The 14,136-nt window shown below is 39.5% G+C and overlaps 1 protein-coding gene across 5 annotated transcripts in view; it reads left to right on the top strand.

Moving 5' to 3' along the window:
- The window catches only part of DGKI (diacylglycerol kinase iota), a 207,208-nt gene that overhangs the window by 71,167 nt on the left and 121,905 nt on the right, over positions 1-14,136 (top strand). For all 5 annotated transcript variants that reach the window (XM_027660011.1, XM_027660001.1, XM_027660005.1 and 2 more), the window contains exons 2-3: positions 3,955-4,063; positions 13,666-13,761. In XM_027660011.1, the coding sequence (XP_027515812.1) occupies positions 3,955-4,063; positions 13,666-13,761 (205 nt within the window). The remainder of the gene's footprint in view (positions 1-3,954; positions 4,064-13,665; positions 13,762-14,136) is intronic.

Here is a 14,136-nt window from a genome sequence, read left to right as displayed (position 1 = left end):
GCCCTGGGGTCAGCTCAAAAGGTGAACAGTACCTACCTAGAAGTCAAGCTAGGAGCAGCGAGTTGCAGGGACACAGTGCAGTCAGCAGAGATGCATGGGGAAAACTTAATGCCAGAGATTAGCCAGTACATTTTCTTCATTGCATTCATAAGCACCAAACTGCAGGAGTGAAAAGCAGCTCGAAACAAACTCAGGTGCATATAATTTGTTCATACAGAGTACAGGTGCTGTCTGGCCTTGTACAGGGATTTTCAAGTTGTGATTGGCAAAGCTGAGAGCTGGCAAGTGTAGGGTTTATCTACATAGAATATTCACAGAAATTCAAAGCTGTTGTGACTTAAACTTCATTATACAAATGACTGTCCCTTTCTCTGTAAACATGTAGATTAACTTTGAGAAAAGGCTCCCAGTAACCTCTCTCCAAGCAGATGTCATAGCCATGGGATCTATGGAAGCCAGTCTCTGCATTTTTACATTCTCTCAATCCTGCAGCTGAAAGACTACCCCAATGGGAATTTATGCTTCTATGCAAGGGAGGTAATATCCCCACCTTTAGAAAGGTAGCAACTCCAACACCAGTGACAACAAAAATGAAAGTCAAAGCTGTTAACCACATTCAGCACTAACTTACGCTTTCTCTTCCAAATAGATTTTTTTCTAGCACTTACATGAGTTGCATCCTATTGACTAATTGTTGTGATCTTTGAGGGTTCAGGTAAAACTATGGAGTCTAAACAACTCACTGGAGTATATTTATATGCCTTCAGTGGAGGAAAAGGCTCAGTAAAGCCAAAGGCTGGGATATAAACTCAAATCTCCCCTGATAAAATATGTATCCTTTGATCTAATAAGTAGGTTGAGTCTCGCCTGACTTTTCAGCAAAATGCAAATCTAATGCTTTTAAAAAAAAGTCAGTTAGTGTAGTTGAATAGCTTGAATGTTTGATTGCTTTTGATTTTCAATCAGTCAACTGCTCTGTTAAAGAATTTCCGTAGTGGTATCAGCTGTGGAATTAGTGTCAGATATATTTGTTTGTTGTATATTCAGTGACATAGACATTAATGTTTACTCATGGTTGTTCACAATGGTGATGTGTTAGCTAAGTTCATAATAACATCCACCACAAATTATTGATTACTGGATATGAAAAAGTAATTATCAAAATAGAGCTGATTATTTATGATGCAATATTTCCTAGCTGTTGGTTGCTACATCAGCAAGCTGGCTACTGTGCCCATTTTAACAAAGTTGTGGACTTCATAGTCTGAAGAATGGAATATATCATGAAACCACAGATGCACTTTTTATGGCTGTCTCTTATCAGGGGAACTGTGATTACTTTTGCTTCTATGGGAAAGGGTGACTGTCAAGCCTGTGTTCTCATTCATGCACTCAGCACAGTGGAGATGAAATTGCTGGGAAAGATAACTAAAAGCCAACCATGTTACCTTGCTATTGGAAAAGTGACAGGTGGTGAAATCTGTTATTTAAAGTAATATGAGATACGATCACCTGGTTACTCAGCATCTGTTATCAGATTTGTGCTACCTTCCCTTTCCCCCCATTTTTCCCCTCTCTTGTCTGTCTTACACTTATTAGAATGCCATGTGCTTGCTGTTTAGCTTGACCTCCTTTTTTAATGGGAAAGGCTTCTGGGGTGCATGCAGTGTGTTTTGGCACTCTGTGTGTCTGTTATGAGACAAAGTTCTGATAAGAAGTGATCTAATAATATGTATTTTTAGCGTGCTCCTGGGCCTTAGGGTCACTTCTGGCTGGCTCATGCAAATTTGCAATCCCTGAGATCATTTTAAGGCTTTTATGTTAAAACAGACCTGAAAAAAATAAAGGTGTTGCTGTCATGCCTGTGGTTTGTGTGCTTTCCAGGCAAAGCCGTAAATCCAGCTTGGCATGCAGAGGAAGGGCAGGCTGTTGGCACAAAACCGTGCCAGGTCTCCCCCAAAAGGCTCATCAGCCTCAGCTTGCTCTTAAAGAAATGTGGGCCAAGTCTCAGGTTCAGCTGTGGGAGGCTTGCACATCTCTAATTCTGACTTGAAATAGCATCCAAGGCTTGATGCTGAGGTATCTGTAGCCATTCATTAGGCATATTTACCTTCCTCTGTTGTGAGGGCAGTAGGTTTGCTTTACCCCTGTCAGTGATGCAGAGTGGAAAATGTGATACTGCCCTATTTCCACCCAAATAAATTATCATGTTATAAAACCACAAATAGACACAAGAATGTACTCTTTTGTTCAGGAAACCTGAATAACTACACTGATACTGAAAACAGCGTGGAAGGAGACTACCAAATATTGGAAGTTTTCCTGAAAAATATGTTTTTAAAAAATATTTTGAGTTTCTTGTGGTTTATTTCTCTAAGACCTTAATCTAGTCATTGAGATGAGTGGCTTATGTTGTACTGATATATTTGGCATAAAATCTTTCTTGCTAAATTGTTTCCTCCTGATACAGTGTCAGGTGGTAAAAGTCTTTTCCTTGGTCTTTTTCTCTCTACTGGGTTTCTGTCAAATGCAAAATATCTTGGAAGAAACCCTTAATGTCAGTGTCTTGCCTGCTTTAAAAAGAAAGGGGGCATTGAATGATCAGAGGCTGATGTTAATGTTCTGAGTTGTTCATGCTACCCACAGGAAGGGGGATTTAAGAGATTCTGATTCAGTTCTCTCGGTTTTTCCAGAATTGCACTGAGAGCAGTGAGGCTTCCAAGCTCCTTTACTGTGGATATGTATCGCACTGTATATTTTCAGGACAATGAAAAGATTTATTTAGCATATGGCTGACCTGGATTGTCTCCACTGGCTCAATTGACCTTTATTGCCTTGGGACAGTGGTAAGATTAGGAGATGCTATAAATAGCTGTTGCACTGCTGTGGGAGTGGTATCACAAAAATGCACTTTACACAAACAGACTGTCATTTCACTTTGTGGGGGATGTGTGTATTTGGCTTACAAAGGGAGATATCTCCCTGAGATGATTTTTGTCCTCTTCTGAATCACTGCAGCTGAAGCGATGAGATTATTTTGACCATTGCCACCAGGTTCTAATATATACAATGCAATAATGTTAAGAAGCTTTAGGAAACTGACTGTTCACGTGCTGCTGAGCTTTGTATTGGCAGTGTACTGTGCTTCCACCTTATGGCTCACTGTTGGAGGCAGCTCTGTCAGGACTGGATGCCTCTAGGGAGACAGGCAGCGGATACGCCCTCAGTGCTGTGCAGCCAGCATCAGAAGGGTTTCGGGTCACTATCTCTGACTTCTGAAGGAGGCCACATCTATGCCTTCAGAGCTGTGAGATAAAATTGAAATATAAGTGGAAAGAAGCTGTAATACCTTGGGGGATGCTGATAGGATCAAAGAAGGTAGTAGTGTATGATTCCTCTTCCTGGTGAACTGGTGTCCCCGTGTCTTGTTTTACATAGTTGGATGCTGAATGAATGACTTTTTCTAGTCTATAAACTAGGTAAAAGCAACAAGTGTTACATTCTTTGTATAAACTCATATTTCATTCCTCCTATAAAAGGTGTTTGAATCAATTTATGCATAATTCCAGCAGATTCAGTTGGTGTGTAAGGAATAGGTGTAATGCATGAGGACTCCACAGAAACTGGCAAACATAACCATATACAGTCCACTGGGCTTGATATTTCAGCTTAGTGCCAAATGAGTAACTGATCTTCATTAAACAGTAATTTCCAGTGATCATATTACTTTATTCTTTTCCTAAACTGCTTTAGCAGAAGATGGCATTCAAGCACCATTTCACTGAGGCTGAAATGAGATGCAGTGCTACCTCTTCTGATTTCTGGAGAAGGGTGGGGTGGATGTTGGGTAATTATATTGGAGATATATATATATGTTATGTATACACTCCATGTATACACTCCATTTATTTGTGTGTTGTTTTTTTTTTTTCTTTTTTTCTTTTCAACTTGCAGGAAGGCAATCTCCAGGTCAGGCCTCCAGCACTTGGCTCCTGTGCATTCCCTCAACATTGCAGTCTCCAATGGACCAGTGAAGGAACCAAGGGCGGCCTTAGAGTGGACTGTAGGTATTTGGGTTTTTGGCAGTTAATTTGAACAGTATCTCTAGTTAGTGCTCTCTCCATCATTGCATCAACGTAAGACATTGTGTTGCTGTCAGAATTATTGCTAGTCATTAGGAACATGTTTCTACTATGAACTGAAGCACAAGGCAGAGAGATGAAAACTTGTGGGGACTTGAGCTACACAGGACAGAGCTGTTCAGATTTTCCATCTTGGAAGCTGCCTGACTACATTTGCTCACTTCCCTCTTGAAAAAGTCTGCCATCAAAGGTTGATCTTATTTTAGCAAAGCAGGGTTTTGTTCCTCTGCTCAATGGGCCAAGGTTTAAGGCTGAAGACTCATGTCAAGTTGGCTGTGTCTGTAGAGTAGGTAACTGAAATCTTTGGCTGCAATTCTTTGTAGGTATGGCTAGATTTCTTCTGAGCCCAAACTGGTGTGTAAACACAGAGATCATGTTTCCATCCCTCCTGCTTTGCTTCTTTTGTGTTTCTGGGCTGACCACTTCAGGGCTGACCAAAAGTTAAAGCAGGTTATTAGGGCAATTGTCCAAATGTCTTTTAAAGACTGGCAAGCATGAGGCATCTGCCTCCTCCCCAAGAAGGCTGTTCCAGGGTCTGACCATGCTCTCTGTTTCCTCATGTCAAGTCTGTGCCTCCCCTGGCACAGCTTTGAACCATCCCCACACACATTCCATGTGGTTGTGCACTGGTACGAGCTAAGAAGGTGAGTTGTAAGCCAGCAGGTCACACAAATGACCCATTTAAAACAAAGCATACATTAGATTTTACACTGAGCTACTGGTGAAGAACTTGGTGCATTGCAGTACTAAGGCACCAACCACCCAAGTGGCTTTTAGGTGAAGATAACGTTTGATTTGATGAATATGGCTTATGTTTATCTTTGTTCTATATACCAAAACTGAATGGTTTTCTAGATTGCTTGCTCTCCTTCAACCCCAGCTGTTGCACTCAAAGTTTAAGGGGATGAAATTTTACAGGTTGTGTTGCAGGAAGTTGGATTAGATTCACTAGGATGTTCTGCAGTTTGAAAACTTGTATAGAATCCTCTTTGAAGTGCTTTGGAGAATACCTTGATCTTTCATTCCCAAAAACCCAACTGCTGATTCAGCAAGGTAGTAAAAATGTCTGTTTTAAGTCATTGCTGCTGTTAGTAGAAATCTGAAGGATCAGTCACATAAGTGAAGGGTTAGGCACATTAGGCTAAGTTAAACTCATTTCAAAATTGTGCTTATAAAAAACCAAGAGTAACAAAATGCCAGAACAAAAACCCTGAACCCCAAGTCCAACAATCACAGCTTGCCCTTTGTCAAAGTCAATTGTCTGCTACTCCTTTTACCAGATGGTTCCTCTTATGATCCTAATACATAAATACTGCAAGATTTGCTATTAGTTGGTAAATATTGATTAAATATTGTGGGTTCTAATTGTGTTTGTGTGGTGTTTTTGCACTTTACTTCCTGGCTTATGGTTTAGATTTTTGATCAGTTCAATTTCTTAGCAGTTTACAGCCTCTCCGGTTGGTGTTGCTGCTTTACTTCACACTTTATTGGAGAAGGGAGACAACCCTGTGGCATATGGGGAAAAGGGACAGGATAGTGAGTGGCAGACATCTGTGACTGTGAGGAGCCTGAACTGACCAGCTACAGTAACTGGTAAATGAGAGAAAGGTATTTCTTGAATCTGTGGCACAGTTAATGTAAAAGAGATAACAGGGAGGTGGTTTGGAGATGTGGGGAGGTTGAGATGGGCCAAAATTTTATAACAGGTAGTGAATTTCAATAAAGAAAAAACCCTAAATTTTAAATTATTTTAAGTCCAAAGGCGTATGTAGTAGAGGGAAAAGATGTTTCGATTAAGATATGTCAGAGGCAGACAAGAAATCTTCATATTTAGTCACTGGAAGGCAACATTGATCAGTATGTGTTGGATTCCCATCTATTCCATCCTGCTCTTAAGTATTTCTGAGGATGATTGTCCAAGGACCCGTGATGGGAGATCTTTCCAAAGTCTAAACGACGTAAGCATAAATTGTCACTTGACTTAGCAGGGAGGAAACATTTTCTCCTGCAGTCTTCACAGTAATAACTGGAAAGAATTCCCTGGCCATTGCCTTCATTTTTGAGAACTCCCGGCAGGTGATTTGTCATTATCAGATGGTCTTGTGAACAGGACACTGATTCAGAGAGTGGGGTTTCCATTCTCTGCTCTGTCACTTACCTTGTGAGTGAGCTCAGATGAATTGTTTTGCCTCTCAGTACATCAGCCACTCTAGCTGTAAGATAGAGGTGATGATTCTCATGTCCCTTAAGACCTTTTACAGAAAAAACAGTATTCTTTATTATTGTTGTTGCTACTATCTGTCTTCCCTGAGGTTTCTTTTCTCTGGCATAACTGCAAGTATCCAGTTTCATCACATTTGTTACACTTAATTCAAGTTAACTTGTAGTTTTGCTGTATAATTTAATGGTATCTTTTCACACCAGGGTAATACAGACTATATTTTCTGGAATAGGTGATATTATAGCTAGAGGGGAGTGCAGAGTATGCCTTACCAAAAAAGAACCAACTTAAATGACTGTTCCTGTGATATGTTTATGCATATCCCCTTCTCCCACCCGTGCCCATTTTAGACATCACTCCCATATGTTAATAATAAAGTAAGTAATTCTAGACCAGATTCTCAAGTAAGTACAGGCTGAGCCACCTCATACAGTGCCTTTGTACCCCCGAGGATCTAGATCTTTGTGTATTTTTCTACTGCCCTTTACTACAAAGGAATATTACTGTAAGTTAGCACACAAAGTCCTCCTCTAATTTCCTTTTAAGTACTGCCTTCTAGCTCCTGCTTTTTTTGGTGCCTACAAAAATATTGATAGCCACGAGGATACTAGTGTGTTGAAGTTCCCACTAGCCAAAAATACATTTTTTTTTTGTTTTGTTTGTTTGTTCATAGTGCATTTTTTCTGTTGATGTCCATTTCTTGTCTTCTCCTGTGACACGATGACTTAGAACCCTGGTTATATCTCGTAAGTGGCATTTGAAGATATGCAGCTTTCATTCTTGGAGGTCAATGAAAAAACTTGACTGATCCATGCTTTGTGTTCTGTGAATGCACAATCAGAGTTCCCTGGGTGCAAGTTGAATGTTTATTATAACCTTATACCATACATTATATGTATAAAAAACAAAGCCAAAAATCTTATAGATGTTAACAAACCCAGAAAACTGTATGTTGGAGTAGAAGTTGAAAAGTGGCATTTAGCAAGATGTGGAATCAGGTTTAGCTCAGGAGGGTTGTAGAAGGCACCACCCGATTCCACACAGATGGAGTAAGGAAAGCCAGACCTCATCTAGGGTAGAATCTAACAGGAAGAGGAAGGGCAACAAGAATGGGTTCTGTAGGTATATAAACAGTGGTAGGAACAATAGGAAAAATGTTGGATTGCTCCTGAATGGGGCAGGAAATGCGGTGCGGATGATCAGGGTAGGGAATACTTAGACTGAATATACCAAAGTCCATGGGACCTGATGAGATGCACACAAAAGTGCTGAGGGAGCTGGCTGATATCACTGCAAGGACAGTCTGCTGCCTTTGAAAGGTCATGATGGTCAGAGGAGGTTCCTGAGGACTTCAACAAAGCAAATATCAATTCTGCCTTTGAGAAGGTCACGGAGGATCCAGGGATCTCCATACTGATCAGCCTTACCCTGATTCCTGTGAAGGTGATGGAGCAAATCCTTTTGGAAGTAATTTCCAAAAATAGTAAGAATAAGAAGTGATTGAGAGTAGCCAGCATTGACTTGTGGAGGGGACACCATACCTGACCAACCTAACAGACCTCTATAATTATATTACTGACTTGGTAGATGAGGGGAGAGCAATGGCTTTTATGTTGACTTTTGCAAGATTTTTGACACTATCTTCCATAACATCCTTGTGGAAAAACTGATGAGGTATTGGCTAGATAAATAGACAGTGAGGTGACCTGTTTCAGTGAGGTATTTGTAATAAGTGAACGTGACTTTGCAATGAATCTGTTGCATTATATTCTGTGTCTTTTTGACGTTAATCAGTAGTTCTGTCCACTTACTTTCGTGGACAGTAGGTGTTTGGAAGTGCCTAGTGATATGTTATACTTTGGATAATTAACATGTGTGCTAATGCAGTAATCCATGTTTTACATATGATGAAACAGGTTCCCTCAATCTAGATAAATTTATTTATTTTCCCCATGAATGGTTTGGCTTCCGCCAATCATAAGTTCCTAAAAGCTATACTAACTTTTACACTGAAGGATACTTCCCTTCCATTAGAGTATCTGCAAGACTAAGTTTTGTATTTGGGAACTGAGTATTCAGTTGAAAAGAAATGTACATTATCAGATCACTCATGAGAAAAGGAGATCCCTGGGATGTGGGTATTCCATTAGTCACATAAAAACATGTGGAAGTGGTAAGAATTCTAGTTCCACGTAAGTAAGTTGTGATGAGTGCAAACTCCATGCATACTTAAAAATTGCTGAATTTTTTTGTGTGGATGGCACAGGCTGTGTTCTGGATAAGTAGTTCTACTTTGCTGTTTATTTTTCATGAAGATTTGAGAATATTCTTTCCAGAGATATCTAAACAGAAAAAAGGTCTGTCATATTTCAAAATAGTGGCCATAGCTTTTTATTTTTCCAGTGGTATTGAGGACACAGCGATAATGCAGAAGATGCCCTACCTGAAACTAAGTATTTTTCCCGTTGCTGAAGGAAAGCTGTTATCAGACAAAATAATGGTTCATAAGGACATAGGGAATCATCATCTCAGTTGATAGCATCTGGACATTGCTCCTCCATGAAGACAAATGTTGTTATTCTGCTTCCGTATACAGATTGTCTCTCAGATGATGGTTGTGAGGATCTCAAAAGCTCAGAAGAGAATACAGGGTGATTCATGCAGAGATGTTGGTGGGGGAAAGGAGAATGGCAGAAAAAGGAAGAGAATGTGGCGAACCAAGACCTAGAAACTGAACACCCAAAAATTCTGAAAGTCGCAACCTACATATTTTCATGTTTTTTTGAAGTAACATTGTAGTACCATAAGTCTGTGCTGTTTTATTGTATTCTATGTCCACGTATTACATTTGTAACAACTAAAAAATTGGTGACTTCTATGTGAAAAATATTCCCAAATTAAAATTTGCTAAGGTGGAGTTAAAATTGAGAATGTGTATCAACAGAAAAATCTTTGAGAAATTGTTGCTCTTTGCAACATGAGTTATTACAAAGTCTGGAATTTCAGAGTTGAGTTTGAAACACAAATCAAACATGACAGAAAGACATCCAAAGACAAAAGACATCCAAACAAATTTGTTTCTGCTCAATAACCACCTCATAAAGAAAAGGGCTAAAGCTAATAATTTTTGCTCACAAATATGTTTAATTAAGTTTAGATTGATGAGCACTACTTCTATACTAATCATAAGTATCACCCAAATGCTTATTTCCAAGAAGATTCATCTCTCTTGCTGGAATGTTAACAAAGGGAAAATTTTCTTAATGGCTTATTTTAGAAATCTGTCATGTATTATTTTGCAGAATGTCAGTCAAGGCAGGAGTGGAGGGGAGCTCCATTCTTCCTGTTACAATTGGAGTTATGACTCTTTTGAACTGGAAGTTTGGGCTGGCTGGTTTATTTGTTTGTCTGAATAGCTATAGCTGCTTGACATGGCAAATTAAACAGTCAGGTCTATCTGCAGTGGTTTTGAAACAATGCTGACTGCAGCCTGAAGAACAGTCAGGTATGGAGATACTTGAGGGCTTTAGAAAAATGGTAAATCATGTTCTGTCATTTAACTATGCTGGAGCACTCACAGAAACCCAGTTGAATTAGTGAAATGTGCACAGCAAGTTATGAACACGAGCATGTAATTACACCGTTCCCAAGCTCCTAGTCCTTCAATTCTTATTTCCACTTCACGGGGGATTGTGGGTGGGTGTTGTTTCATATGTTTGCTATACTGAAACTATTTTTGTTTGCTATTAAGGTGGTAACAGATCAGGAGCAATCAAATGGGAGGTCTCCATCTGGGGGAGCATATTGAGTTCATGTGTCCCCTGTGAGGCAGGCTGCATCTGCCAGGAAAGCACTGCTGTCTCTACTTCAGTGAGCAGGGGCTCTTTTTCTTCCCAGGACACTGAGTTCACACACTTGTGAAGGCTGGGAAGCCAGGCGAGGAAAGAGAGTTCCCACTTTTCTTTTTAACACCAAAATATTAGGCTGCAGTCATTTCTGTTTTATCCACAATGATGGATAAAATCCATTTCCACGTAGCAAGTCAAAGCAAAACACATCAGCCTGAAAGTATGATTTGACAGGTCAGCTAAGCTGCCCTAGCACTCAGCTGGTACCGAAAGCATCAGTTCCACTGAACCCGTCTTTAACCCACCCCTCCTTGTGTCAGATCCAGCAGTTATGTGGTCACAGGGTGAGTCATTTTGTCTAGCTGATTTGGTGGATAAGGTATCTATTTCTTTGCATTCTGTGTGTAGCTTTACAGCCACCACATTTGGCATGAGGAAAATGGCAAGGGCATGAGACTGAGGTTGTGGGTTCAGGGACAGAAGGAGAATGACTGCCTCTTTAGAAGCCATTAACTAATAAAGCCAACATAGACACATCAAGTAAAAAAATAAACCAAAATCGCAAATTTTTCATGGAAAAAAAACCCTCTGTATCAAAATATACAAGTGATGACAGAGCCTTTACTGTGGTTTAGCTTTGTGTTAAACAGGAGCTCACACTAGAGGTGATCCCATGGACCTCTGTCAGCTTATGTGTTGGTGGATGGAGAAGAGTACCCTTTCATCCATCATGTTGTGGAATACTGCCTGTAAATTTTGCAGCAGAAAATACTGTTTTGTTGAAGTCAAAGGTCTTCATAGCAATGTATTGATTTTTGTAAAAAATTTCTGTCAGAATTGAATGAAAAGTTTGGCTTAGAAAAGGTCAAAGCATTTTCCTCTGACTATATCATCTTGATTTTCATATGTGGCAACAGAATATCTCATCGTATAAATGACAGAGCCCTGTAAAATTTAAAACAGCAAAGTTCAAATAATTCCCTTTGATCTTATTGAGACAAATTAATAGACAGGAAAAGATTTTCGAGGGAGGGCATTTCATCTTGGGAAGTCTCAGGTTTTGCTCTGATTCACGATAAAAGATTTTTCCAATGTGAGTTTGCTGGAATTGAAATTGAGTTTTTACACACAGTGCTGTGAAATTGTTTGTGGCAGTAGGTATCTGGAGGTATTCCCCTCATACCGGGGGGGGGGTTATTTACGTTTTTGTTACCTAGTAGTGTCAGAACTCTATCATAGCATGAACTACAAAGTTCATCCTTGTAGACTACTTCCTAATTTTATTTACATGGTGATGTAAAGTTGGACATGTAAATTTATGATACAGTCTGGAACAACAGAGAACAACCTCAATCAGTCTAAACTAGGTTATGGAAATAGACCACTTCATCTTTAGAAATCCTGATGGTAAGTTATGTGGATGTTGTCCGAATGAAGGGGTGTTTAATCTATTTTTTAAAGTAATTTTTATTCCTTGTTTAAAATTATGTTCCAGGAGCTGTGTGCTTTCTCACTTAGCTTTCGGACTTGATCTTTCGTAAACATCTTTTATAATCTACAGAATTTACCTCTGAGTTGTAATCTTTGCACTGTTTTGTCAGCAGAGAACATGCTCAGGTCAAGCACTCCGATGAGCTCATATCCTGCTGCTTTGGTCCTCTTGTCTCACTCCTCAAGAGCTAGAGAGGATGTTAATATATTGGGCAATACTGTGGGCATAGTAATTTTATTAGTATGTGACAAGGCCTCCATGATGTGCTGTAAATCCAAGATAGTTCTTACCAGAGAAAATAGCTGTAATGCAAGGATAAACATGAGAGAAAGAGTTCACAATCTGAGTAATTTACCCTCTAAGAAAGATTTGAAGGATTTTTTAAGCTAGTACAAGTTTTTAGAAGCTATTTTGCATTATAAAAGTGTTGAGAAGACCCACCTAAACTATTGTGCTCTGATCTGCACAGTTTAGGAAACTCTCTGTCCCAGGGCATCTGCAGTTCAAGTGGATAGACAGACAAAAGCATGATAAGAAATGGAGGTATAGAACACTGTGCCATCAAATGAAGATTAATCAGGATGCAATGGCAGTAGATTGGAATCCCAGTGTCACTCTCACCTGGGCCCTTGTGCTGAGGGATAATACTGAGTCTGACACCAATGGGAACATTTCCGATGAAATTAGAAGACCTGTAGTCAGATAGACCTCTCACTAGGAAAAACACCAGTGTTGGTCTTGTCCTCTTAGTTTATTTGAAGTGAACACCAGAGTTGTGGTAGAACCATGTGCAGACTTGCACATGTCCTGGCTGTTGTGGATGCATGCATACCCTAGAGAACAGAGGATTTTGCCACTTCTGCTTTTCTCCATTACCTAAGAAATCCACATGGCAAGAGAAGTTTTCTCATTTTATCACTTTGAAACTGTCAGTGGTATTTTAAATAAATTATTTTATCCAAGATGGCTATTTCAGAGCATCCTGCTGTCGGACGCCATCTGTTTGGTAAGCGTCATCATTTGTGACTTCTGCAGTGTGGGAACCAAATGTCAGACTGTCAAAGCATTTTCTATCATGCTCTAATTCTGGCTGAACAGAAATCCTATTTATTGACTTTGCTCAAGTAGTGTACAGTAGACTTTTAGGCTTTTTAGTCATGCCAGGATTACAGTCAATTGAAGATCATGGTCTATCTACAACCAAATTTCCTTAGAACAAGAATTTTTATGGAATTAAAGTACAAATTGGATCAAATGAGGCTGTCAAGGCAAAGTCAGATATCACCCAGTTGATCACTCCTAATTGTCAGTGTGCTCAGTTGAATGAATTATTCTTTCATATGTAAAGTCTGGTCTCTCCTGGCGGCTTAATGGTTTGTTGATGTATTCACAAACATAGTGTTGATCCAGCCATTTTAAATAAAGCATTTTCCCATGACTAAATTATCCCATCCTCCTAAAGCTATAGTCGGTGTGTTATTTTCCACTCCTGGGCCCAGTTCTCAAATTTTTGGACCTCTCCACTTGAAAGTTCAGTAGCTGTGTTTTTGTTTCATCTCTCTTGATTTTCTGTTTCTTTAAAATTCTGTGTATATCTCATGCTTACAAAATCTAAATTACCAGTTAAACTATGCAGCATGTGGGAAGAACATCGGTAAAGTTTCACTGAACAGTGCACAAAAATACTTTGGTTGCAATTGGTGGCACATCATTTTATCATCAACATCCTTTAAGCAGAGGTGGCCAGCCAGGTAATACTGTTATGTGCTATGGCTCTGTGTTGTAGAAAACCAAAACAACACCTAATGGTGTGGTGGTCGTTTTTCATTTCTTTTTTCTATAGTTTATTTTAGTTTTCAAAATTTGTGTTGCAGATCAGACCTTTTTTTCCCCCCCCCTCTCCCCTCTCTATACTCACATGGCTGAATTTCACAAAACAGATTAACAATCATCTTTTCTCAGGAAAATGCTGTGAATGGAGAGCATCTGTGGCTAGAGACAAATGTTTCTGGGGACCTCTGCTACCTGGGGGAGGAAAGCTGCCAAGTCAAATTCTCAGTGAGTTATTTCAGATTTCTTTTTTCTCTTTCTGAGGTAACAAGCCTGACTTCGGATTGAAGCAGTGCTCAGTTGCTTGGGAGCTTGAATTGTTTACCTGTGTTCCAGAAGGAATACAAAAGGGGCAAAAGGCTACTGTTAAAGACTTCATTGCTTGGGGAAAAAAACCCCAAACAATTTTGAGTGACCCAGATTATTTACACAGTGAGAGTGTGTGTAATCAACAGCTTTAAGAGAAAAGAAATTAGAATATCGAGATATTTCAGAAATGTTCAAAGAAACTAGTCTATTTTACACAAACACATACACAAATATATCACTTATTGCAGTCTCTGAGAGTACGGTCTGATCAAATTTTTGTGATTTTAATCACTG

The sequence above is a fragment of the Corapipo altera genome, unplaced genomic scaffold (assembly GCF_003945725.1).
Source record: "Corapipo altera isolate COAL_440 unplaced genomic scaffold, ASM394572v1 1, whole genome shotgun sequence".
In the NCBI taxonomy this organism is placed as follows: domain Eukaryota; kingdom Metazoa; phylum Chordata; class Aves; order Passeriformes; family Pipridae; genus Corapipo; species Corapipo altera.
The sequence above is the reverse complement of the archived record's forward strand: the minus strand, read 5'-3'. Positions and strand labels throughout refer to the sequence as shown.